Source organism: Eurosta solidaginis, chromosome 3 (genome assembly GCF_040869045.1).
Source record: "Eurosta solidaginis isolate ZX-2024a chromosome 3, ASM4086904v1, whole genome shotgun sequence".
Taxonomy (NCBI): domain Eukaryota; kingdom Metazoa; phylum Arthropoda; class Insecta; order Diptera; family Tephritidae; genus Eurosta; species Eurosta solidaginis.
The window spans coordinates 255,350,200-255,361,978 of NC_090321.1; the positions used below are offsets into that span (position 1 = coordinate 255,350,200).

General features: G+C 38.4%; 2 protein-coding genes across 2 annotated transcripts; both read right to left on the reverse strand.

Annotated features, from left to right (window-relative positions):
* Positions 1-91: 91 nt before the first annotated feature.
* Positions 92-4,326, reverse strand: Egm (Enigma). The gene is made up of 5 exons (XM_067775997.1): positions 3,410-4,326; positions 2,847-3,354; positions 1,888-2,026; positions 1,008-1,193; positions 92-936 (listed from the first exon to the last, which is right to left on the reverse strand). Exons 1-5 carry the CDS (start codon positions 4,053-4,055, stop codon positions 412-414), a joined length of 2,004 nt encoding a protein of 667 aa, XP_067632098.1. The 5' UTR covers positions 4,056-4,326; the 3' UTR covers positions 92-411.
* Positions 4,327-7,337: 3,011 nt separating this feature from the next.
* Positions 7,338-9,367, reverse strand: LOC137245396 (hexokinase type 2-like). Its single transcript, XM_067775998.1, has 2 exons — positions 8,296-9,367; positions 7,338-8,227 (listed from the first exon to the last, which is right to left on the reverse strand). Exons 1-2 carry the CDS (start codon positions 9,146-9,148, stop codon positions 7,695-7,697), a joined length of 1,386 nt encoding a protein of 461 aa, XP_067632099.1. The 5' UTR covers positions 9,149-9,367; the 3' UTR covers positions 7,338-7,694.
* Positions 9,368-11,779: the final 2,412 nt, after the last annotated feature.

The window sequence follows — 11,779 nt, forward strand, 5'->3', positions numbered from 1 at the left end:
GAACGATTTTAGTTTTATTTGAACTATTGCTTACATTTTTGTTTTAAGAGCTTAGCATTGTTTTCTTAATTTGTCGTTCTCCGGGTAGTCCTGAAAGAGAGAAAGTGGTGCTTGTTAAATTGCAGGGCTTCCCTTATGGAAGGTGCTAGCCCGACCATCTCGGGAACGATTTATATGGCCACATTAAACCTTCAGGCCATCATACCAAAGTAGCCATTCGCTGATCGGATGACGGGTACCTGCCATCCCCGTCTAGTATAATATTACATGATCTACGTAGCACTTTATTGATTATTTACTTTGTTAAAGTATTAAGAAAACGTTTATTGTTTAAATTTTCAAACATAATCTGTCAATCAGCCATTATTTTTAAACCAGTTAAGCTACATCTAATCTACATACATATACCTTTTAAAAATTATAAGTAAGCGCATGTACTGGGAAGTAACACTTCTTGGTGATGATTTGCTTTGCCAAACGTCTCAAATTACTATCATTATTTACATATTGTCCATTGAAAATATCTGTGCAAAGAACATGTACCTTATCACGACCATACGCACACACAGATGATGCAAGCACCGTTTCATAATCAGCCAAAGGCAAGCCTATACAATATGAGCGTGATGCGCGTGCTGTACTTGCAAACATTGCATAAATTATGGTTGCAACCTCTGCTATACGCTGCATTTCCTCATGTTTCTCCACCACAGTGCTGCCATAGCGCGTGAACAACAATTCAACGCTCATCTGCAAACGTGCCACCGACTGCTCAATACAATGTGCAGCTGGTTCCAATGTAGGGTGTACATTTTCATGTAAACGCCATTGAGTCTTTGGATTGTCGACGTTGGAATTTTGTAGAAATTGTTTCAAAATGTGACCGGGATGAAAGAGGGGATTACGTTGCATACGTACAACATCAGCAAGTATTGGCTGTGTGGATAAAATGGATAATGCAAAAATGAAGTTGAATTGAAAAACAAAAATAATAACGTTTAACTTACGCCTCCATGTTGTAAACCGATGAGCGCAATATATAAGCGTAATGTATCCATTGATTCGTTTTGCGTATAGAGCTGTGCAGCATCACGGAATAAAACATCGGTGTCTTGGCCCGATAGCAAAGATTTGGGACCAATGCAATCCATACATTTCGTTGCAATTTTGAACAACTGCGTGATGGTATAATACTAAAAAATACGTAAGTGTTACAACATTTTTCGAACTTTATCTATAAAATTCAATCAAGGCCACAATCTGCTTGATCTTCTTATTATAAAGTTTGTACTGGGAATGTAATTGTGTAAAATACTATCAATTAGACGGGAATAGTACTTAATACCGGGCCTTTTGGAAACCCCAATAATAAAGGCGGAAAGAGGTTGTAATAGCGTGACTGACACCCATCGTAATTTGCGAAGTTAAAAAATCTATCGTGATATTTATTACTTCTGATTTCAGAGTAGACTGGCGTTGAACCACAGATCACACCAAGCCTAGGTTTTACTATTAAATAGGAGTGAAGGTTTTAGAATAATATAGGGAAAACCTGCATAAGAGTCAGAGCTTCAACAGAATGTGTCGACCAATGATTATCACGTAGTCAGTAGTCCCAAACGCTTATCTTGTATTTTTGTTTTGGAAAATAGCACGTCGAGGTGGTTCTTACGTGTCTGCCAGGTCACCTCTACAGGGTTTCTAACCTGTATTGAACTAAGAGTACGTCTATATCTATTAAAAAGCTTGAGGGAAGCATGCGCTTTCCAAAGCAGAAGAAAGGTTCAGGGAATATAGAGATGTTGTGTTTTGAAGATAAGAGGGCACTTAAGATTTAAAATTGCTGTAAAAACTCAAACTTCTTTCTACATCTTTATATCAACGTACCTTCGTAATTGCGGCTTCCAAAGCTACATCGGGCGCAGCAAATTCATCTAATATACCAGCAGTCATATAAATCATACTCTCCATAGCATATGTAGCACACGAAGCCTTGGATATATGCATTTGTAACACTTCCATATCTCTGCCAAGGCATTAAAGAGAATGAGCATCATTTAATCATGTATTTAATACATACATAGCGTAATACTGCATAGCAAAAAGGCAGTAAAGTTCATACTGCCTTTTAGGCATTTTAAGGCCAATAAATGTCTACTACTTTAATTTACTAATTAACTAAAAAAATTAATTGTTAATTTTTTTAATTAATTGTTAAAATTGTCTTTCAAATATCTTAAATTTCCTTACCAGAAAGGCAGTAAATCAATTCTCCAAGGGAAAAAGCAGTATACATAAATATTACTGTTTCGCATCAAGGGGTTGTGTAGCGCAATATATAGCTTCTCCAACCCAATTGTCAACCTCACCTTCGAGCGGCGAATCCCGTTTCACTAACAGACGAGGCTCTGGCGACCCCAAGCTCCTCATGAAACTTGGCGGTGGGGAGGGAGGGATGGCCTGAAGGTTCAATATGGCCATATAAATCGTTCCCGAGATGGTCGGGCCAGCACCTTAATGGTGCTGTGTTACCGGAGCGTATCGGATCTGTATCCGACAAAGGACCATCACATCGATAACACTCCCCAAAGCCTTCGGGGAGTAACCTAATCGCTACAACAACAACAACAACAGTTCGCATCTTATTCCAGGCTCCGAAGAGAATTATGTAATAGAACCACAAGATAATGGCCCTCCATAAAGCCATTCAGTGATTCATTAAAGTTCGTTGTGTAGAAAATGAAGCTATTTATTTACTTAAAACCCGTACTTCGTATTTCTTTGATTTCACTTTTTACATTTTACTGCCTTTTTGCTATGGACGGCAGGATGGGGTAGCTGCTTACTTTAGGGACACGTTACACTGTCTGGTTTCAATGCAATATGTGGTCATATGGTTTATGAATTTCTTGGCTATTCCCACTCCCAAAACTGCTATTCTTAAGCGATTGCTACGCAACAACACCTCTGCCACTTGATTGCCTTCATGTACTGCGCCCACAATACTACTGCTCGGTACATGCACTTCATTGAATTCGATGCGACACATATGTAAACCTCTGCAGCCAATAGTAAAATGTTGTTCACCCAGCTTTACACCGGGCGTACTGCCGTCTACCAAGAAAATGCTCGTACCACGTGCTGCATCGCCTTTCACATTCGAACGCCTTGTCTGTGCGATTACCAGGAATAGTGGTGTGGCATGAGTGGCAGCAAACGGACCAGCCACAGCATACGCCTTTTGGCCATTCAAAACCCAATCCTTAGTTTCGTCAAAGTACTCAGCAGTTGTGTTGAATAACTCATTTTCTGCAACATCATATTCGAAAATTGCTTCCACACCAACGTGTGATCCTGGGTGAAGAGAAGTTGTTTGATTTACTTCTAAAAATATACATCAAAAACATACCATTTGCCAATTTTGGTAAAAAACGTTCTTTTTGTTCGCTGCTACCTAGTGAATTTAGCAAATCTACAATGACACGATGGGATAGCAGACCAAGAGCTACATTTGTACAATCCGCCTCTGGTTCTGTAGCCATTAAACTAGCTGTCCAACCCCAACCCTTACCCCCATCGTGTTCGCTAGGCACATTGATACCATACAAACCTAGCTGGCGTACACCATCAACCACATCAGCTGGCACTTGGCGTGTACGATCAATTAAGCAATTGTTTACTTGATCAGCAAAGAAATTTTTTGATGGTAACTGTTCGTTTTGCAACTGTGCCATATCGTCACGCTGCACAACTTCTGGATAGCCTAACATTTCTTTATCAATTACACCAACAAAAAAGTTCTTCACAAGCGGTTGTCGCGCTCGAAGTTTTCCAGACGTTGGTGCAATTTTTATACCTTCACCAGCGCCCCGTTTTTGTTCAATGGATGTTGCATCACCAGCTGGTGTATTGTCGTCCGGGGCTTTAGCTGACGGGTGGCTACCGCGTCCGGCGCTAGTGCTGGTAGCTCGTAGGCTCTTTCCGTTCACATTTTCAAAACAGCTTCCATGTTTTTTTTGCACAATTCGACAAAATGTTGGCCGGAGACGTAACATTTTGGAATCGATAATCCTACAGAAATAGCCGGCTAGTGACAGATGAAATGTCTGAAAACTGTTCTCACCGAATCATTGTAAATTTTACCAAGTAGTGCAACTAACAGCTGATCGGTGAAAATTCGCACATTCACACACAGTTCTCGGCTCAGTTTCAAAAAAAACTTTAGATTATTTAATTCAAATTTTAAAGTGAGATAATCTTTGCCAATTAATGTTTCTGTATACATAGGGGTTTTTGTTGTTATTAAAACAATAGTTTTATTTATATTAAAGCTTTTATCATTTTTTTTTTTAACTTTGAAAATACTCCAAACACCATTCCTTCATTATATGACATTCGACTGCCTAGTGTCCACTGCCTTCCACTCTATTCGCAACATAACCTCTACTTAAGCTGCCAAACTATATAGTAAACAATGCACCGAATTTTAGACAACAATTGACGCTTTCAGCCAATACAACTGTCAAACCTCATGATGGAAAAATAGAAGGTGGCGCATTGCGCATGTAAACATTAATTCAGCTGTTTTTTATGGTCAATTTAAGGTCATATTCCTTTAGCTCTTACTTTTTATCTCTATCATTCGCTGAAACAGTCAAGTGTGACGTAATTGCGCAGAACGAAGCAATTTTGAACTCGTGAGTGTGATTTTTGGTTGAACCTGAACTGTTGAGCGATCACTTTCTGAACGCATCGTTGAGTATATTGGACAACTCAATGGTTTGGATTGGTCGAGAGTAAATACGCGTCAAAAAAGTTGTTAAAAGACGGGTTTCGACCTTAGCATCAATAATCCAAAAGCGAACAAAAATTGTGAAGATCAAAATTATAACCCCGCAAAACAAAAGGCTGTTCGGGGAGGTTGGGGAATGAAGGCGAATAAAGAAATAATTGGGCAAACGAGATCGCTTGTTCTTCGAAATTATTGGTTGATATCATGGTTGAAATATATGGATGGCTCATCTGTACACAAGGCGAATCAAGTCGTCAAGTCAAAAGAAAATTTTCATTGATTCCGATTAACTGACATTTTGTTGTACAAGGCTTTGTATGGAAAATTATCAAGAAGAAGTAATCAGCCGATGGGATACACCACCTGTAATGAATTCGCCTTGGTACCAGGTGTTGTTATCCCAACAGCTGATTGCTTCTTCTTGATCATTTTAACTTTAACTGTTGTTTGAGCCATTGTTTACTATATAGTTTGGCAGCTTAAGAAGAGGTTATGTTGCGAATAGAGTGGAAGGCAGTGGACTAGGCAGTCGAATGTCATATAATGAAGGAATGGTGTTCGGAGATTTTTCAAAGTTAAAAAAAAAAATGATAAAAGCTTTAATATAAATAAAACTATTGTTTTAATAACAACAAAAACGCCATATATATACTGTATACATAAATTTGTAAGGATTATCTCACTTTAAAATTTGAATTAAATAATCTAAAGTTTTGTTTTGAAACTGAGTCGAGAACTGTGCGTGTGAATGTGCGAATTTTCACCGATCAGCTGTTAGTTGCGCTACTTGGTAAAATTTACAATGGTTTGAGCTCTCACTGAAAAACTGGTCAGGAGGGTTATACCCATATATGTAATACTCCTATATTGCTACAAAAGGCTAAGTCCATTCCCAAACATCGGAGTGCCGATATATTGCTGTTTAAACGTTTTTGTTTTTGTATTCAAAAATCGAATGTACCTAAATTTAAACTTTTTCTTGTCACACTTATGCTGCTCCAATCACAAAAATTGTATGGGCTGTCTTGTTTCGACTTCGAATTCAAAACACATTACGAGCATTTTCTATTAGAAATATAGGAGAATTACATATATGGTTATAACCGACTAAAGGCCGTTATTTTATCAGAAGCTTGTCGTGGCTGAGGAATTCCCTATCAAATTGGAATCAGTGGAGGTCTTGAATATTCCGGTCCTTACATTTTCCGTAACTTATCGAATATTCCTTCCGTGTTTTCCAAAGAAATTTGCAACCTAAATCTATCTCGAGCCGTTGAAATATGTAAAAAGAAGTTCATCTTAAAAGCAAAGATCGAACACTGTCTACCTAAAGCCTACTTTGGACTCTGATCACATCATTAATGGAGCCATAACAAAGCGAGCCACAAGCACTCATCTGTGATTCTACCTTCTACCACTTTTCACCAACAAGAATTCTATAGACCGCTATAGAACTGTCCTGACAAACATCATCGTGTGCAGCATAATTTTTTCATTTCGAAATACCACTCCGCGACCAAACTTGCACTGTCTTTACCAAAAGTAGTGAATAAGCACCAGCTCTTGATCCTCTGAGCCTTTTGCTATGTGGGGCAGTTCAGAATATTCACAATATTCACACTATCATGGCGGGTTGCAGCAATACTAGCAACAAGCCAAAATTTGCCTTATTGCCCTTTCCCAAAATTCACATTCCGATACTAAGGTTGGCCTCTGTGCGCTTAGGTGATTTAGATTTCTAACGAAATATCTTAATATTTATTTAACCAACTTTTGTATTCTTGACCTACGGAAACAAACAAAAGCGACAGGGAAGTTAAGAAGTGGTACTATATCCTGTTTTTCTATACCTGTCAACACCCTTCTGCGCTATAGAAAGATACAACGACACAACGCAAAATAATGCATCACAATATACAAAACGTAAAAACCAGACATCGTCAAAGCAAGGCTAACACAATACTTTACTTAACTATGTGCCCCGTCGAAGGCCATCCCTGAGGCACCGCGAGGATTAGTAAAGTGCAACTCTTTGACCCATGCATAGAAATCAAGGAGTTTACATACTGTATGAATGCGGTACTGGGCTTTTTATTGTTCCTTCGAACCAAGCCGCTGGGATAGGCAGTGCCGCAACTCATCGAAGTTGATGTCCAGGTATATGACATTGAAATAGGAACTGCCTATTCAGCATATTATTACATTATGTCATGAAAATATATCAGGCGGCTGTTCTGCGTTGCGTTGCACCATCATTAATGTCATTCTTCGCTCTAATGCTGTCATTTCAGTATAATCCCGCTCAGTCCACTGTGTACTTCCCATAAGTGTCTTTTATGGGTTTTGTTAGGAGGGCTAAGATCACCCGACAAAGATAGATAACGACTCCTTTTGGGATTTCCGGCTCTTGTTTAGGTGGCCTGAGACCTAACTGGCAAGGTGTTCAAATACAAATATATAACGAAAGGGGTTCAGCACTGGCATCTCTGTAATTAATGAATGCCACTCTTATAAAATTTGATTCCCTTTCTATACATTCAACGTCTTGTTCTAGAAGATTGAAAAGGTTTCTTTCCATCATGTATGTATTTTTGTTTTTTAATTCCATTACAAGGCGCCACTCGTTGTTATTCTGGTTACTTATTTTTATTCAGGATCTTATTATTTGGATAACTTTGAACCTTTTTAATATATTCTATTTTATGGAGTTTGTTCAGACGTCAAAAATTCGGCTGGTTCTTACATCAAATATCTAATCAACGAATTTCATCATCCTACTTTAGTATTCTTATTTCATATAAAATCATCACAGGAGTGTGATGGGAAACCGTGAAGCTTTTCAATCTCTCACTTTATGGGTGATCACAATGTAAATTTGTATAGTTTGCTGAGTCTTAAAATTTCAAGGTCCCCTACTTCTTTCCATTCTATCATTATGAACGACAGCGGCCACTAATGCTGCGCCTCGGCCAGAGCCATCCTCAGATAGCATAATATCATATTTGTATTCCTGATCAACGAATTTATCCAAAGTTTCACGCATATAGCCATCGAAATTTGGATGACAACGATATACTGTGCCATCTACGCCGATAACGGTAAAATGCTCGCCCACTTTATTGACCAGTGCGGCAAGTGTTACGCCTAGCATATTGCCGGCACGTTTCACCACAACATCGCATACATATTTAAATTTCTTGCAATCTTCAGGATCGGGTTCATTTAAATTAAACACTTGTTTGAAAACCTCACGCACCGCAGGCCAGTCATCACCCTTATCATTGGCTATATCCGATAGTACTTTCGTTGCAATACAATCGGGTTTCTTTGTTAATATGTCAGTGATGGGTTTACGTAGACGACATTGCGAGAAAACTAAATTTTCATTAACTGCACGCAGCATAGCCAAGCGTACAAGTTCGCCCAGATACATGCCTAGCAAAAAAAAAAATGGAAGTTGAGCATAACAATAACCTTATGGACTTTAGCTCAACTTAACTTACCCGCCACCATTTTTTCATAAAGTTGTGCACCCGGATTTAATGAGTTCTTGTCAATAACTCGATCATACTCTGTAGTCACATGATCGATACCACCTTTCTCGCCGAATGCGCCCCATTCCACATTGATAATGATTTTTGGTTTATCTTTATATTTTGCTTCTAAACGTTCACAGTTATCTACACTCTCCGTGTAGCATGCATTACAACCAGTGCCTATAATCAACCCAATATGACATGGCGGATTACGATGTGCGCATGACATTTGTGTCCCCGTTGTATCATTCAATATGGCAACAACTTCGATTTTAAGACCCGATCGTCTCGCAATTGCCGTCTTCAACATTGTTCCCACATCTTCACCCACCGTATCAGAACAATTGAAACCCTTTGTCCAACGCAGCAATATGGCCTTAGTCAAACCAGTCTGTATGCATGGGAATGAGAATGTAAAACCCAATGGTAAATTTTCCGATTCCAATTTATTTTCACAAACGAATTCATGCAAACACTTGGCGATGAAATCGAACAAATGTGGACCGCTACCAAGTAATTCAGTTTCCGTTAGTTCAAATGTTTTTGATATCTGTTCGGCATCGTGATCTCCCTTCAAAATGATGAGTAATACACGAAACTTGGAACCACCCAAATCGAGTGCCAAATATTTACCCGTTTCATTACCCGTTGGAAAGTCTTGTACGTAGGTTAGATAACATTTTGTACTCGCTTCCTTGTTCGTTTTAGAGCCAAGACCTTTGCGTATTTGTAAACAAAAATTTTGATATAAACGTTGTAGTTGATCTTCACTGGGTATTAATTCGTCTAGAAACTCCCGTAATCGTATAATTTCGCTCATTGTTCCTTAGTTTAGCTGTTTTTTTTTCTTTTAGTTGTCGTTAACTGCAGTTTGTCCTTGGTTAGATTTTTTAACTTTTCTATTCTTTCTATTGTTGTTGTTTTTCGTATTGCGAGCACACGTTGGATCCGCGATCAACTAACGATCCTCAATTTTGTATTTATGTATGATTTAATAAAAAGAATGACACCTAAACAGTGGTCAACGAACGAATTTTGTTATTTTAAGAGTAATTTTGAAAAATAGCTAAAATATTTTGAAGTTTTCTACTGAGTAATCAAAGAGCTACTTGGTTGCTAAGTAAGGTGGAAGTCAAGTTAGGTTCGGTAGAGAAATTCGTTTGTGAGACTACACCTATTCCAGTTTAAGTTCAGAAATGTACATCTCAAGTTTAGAAAATTGCAATTCAAGTTCAGAAAATCACAATTCAAGTTCAGAATTTCCAATTTAAATTCAGAAATTTACAATTCAAGTTCAGATTTTCCAATTCAAGCTTAGAATATTACAATTCTAGTTCAGAAATTCCAATTTAAATTCAGAAAATTACAATTCAAGTTCAGAAAATTACAACTCAAGTTCAGAAAATTGCATTTCAAGTACAGAAAATTTCAATTCAAAATCAGAAAATTAAAAGTAGGGTGTTATTTTTAAAAGTTATTCCAATTCATACTACGTAATGTAATACTTATATGTTATTTGTGGAACTGTTGATGCTTCGTTAACAATGGTGGCTTGGATATACTGTACCCCAAGATTTCTCCAAGGCTTATAGGTACATCCCGAGCTAAGAAATCAAACGGAGGATAACTCTTTGCAACAAGTGCAAGAGGATGCTCCGGCCATGAAAGTACTTAAGTCGACATCGCAGTTTGGAAGCAGTGGAAGGGGAAGACCTCCACAGAGTTGCTAGAGGCAGGTGGAGGGAGACTTGATCTGTGCACACAGTACTTATACGTTACTTGCGGCCATGTGGACGCTCCGTTGATTTCGTCATCACTGCTGTCATACTCAATGCAGTTCAATGCTTGTGACATTTAGAATATAGCTGGATGTTCTTGTAACTGACCTCTTATCAGAGGAGAGAGAAGAGAGGAAACGGTTTTTTCGCTATCCCCTTCATGTGAGCGAAATTGATTTAAGTGAGTTAAGAAGTCCAATGCTTCCTTGGCAAATAGTAGGCCTTCATATCCTTGTATCCATGCATGAAAGAAAAAATTCCTGACAAACTTTCTGAACTTGAATTGTAATTTTTTGAACATGAATCATAATTTTCTGAACTTGAATTGTAATTTTCTGAATTTAAATTGGAAATTCTGAACTGGAAATGTAATTTTCTGAACTTAAACTGGAAAAGGTGTAGTGTTTGCATCATCCAATCAATACATCGATCTTCGGCTATCCAACTTCCAGACCGATAGGTAAGAACAGAAGCTGGGTGAGTTCGCATACGATTGGATGGCTTACTTTAATACCATTTAGAATACCTTTTGGTATTCACAGATAACTCCTGCTCTCCCTGTCCAGCGAATGTTCCATAACATAAGGAGACTAAGTAGCAGAACAAAATAAGCTGCACAGAGGGAAAGAGTAACCGTAATCTTGATTCATTTGAAGCTTGTTATGCGGAGTGGGAAAGTTATTGGCAACCGTAGAAAACCAATCGATCCGAAAGATAGTGTCTCCGTTTGGATGCTGAGCATATCGACAATTAAGGTGCAGCTTTCCTACTGTAATACCACTACGAATGCTTCTTGAAATTCACAGAGAGCACTTTCGCTTTCCTCGCCGCACCATCAAGAATCCTACAAGGGTAAATGAAGGTCGGTATGATCATTGCCCCTGTGTGGTTTTGCTGTTTTCCTTAGCAAAAGATCTTGATCAAATGCTTCAGTTCGAACCTCTATTAGTGAAATAAGGGCAATGGAAACCAATATATTTCCTCTGACCAATTGCAAAGGCACTCGCGGCTGTACTCCTTCCATAATAAGCCACGAATTTGAGAGAACTTTTAAAGATGGAAAAAATAATACATACATAAACCGCATTTGTGGCCGCTTAGAATATAAAAACAGCCGATCCTACAAGAGGTTCCACTGGCTGACGTGTTATTCACGCATTTTTTTATACATTCATATGAATACTCCTTTCCTGTAGTTGTTGTTATTATTTTAACCGCAAAAACACTCCCCGAAGATTAAGGACAGCGTGGCCACTGTGGGTACAAATCGGCCACTAGCCCGACTGCTTCTGGAACGAGTTTTTTTTAACACCTCGAACATTCGCGTCTGTTGATTTTTGTCGGCTTCTGTTACAGGTATTCCTACCGTGGGAATATCCTTAGCCCCTTTACATACTGAGTTGAGACTCCCTTTCTCACCCGCAGAAGTTAATATTGTGGCGAATATTAGCATTTTGGTCTTTAACTAACACAAATTTAAACCTAATTTTATTTTTATGTAATTTGACAACGAGACTTGTATTGAATTAAGACTTCTGATTCATTATCAATATTATCCAAAACATGATCTCCAGGAGAAACGCTGCGTTCCCCAACTCATATGATACTGTCACGGATATTAGCATCACTAAGCTATACCATCACTAAGGCGATGCTAAGGCATGCTAAGCGAT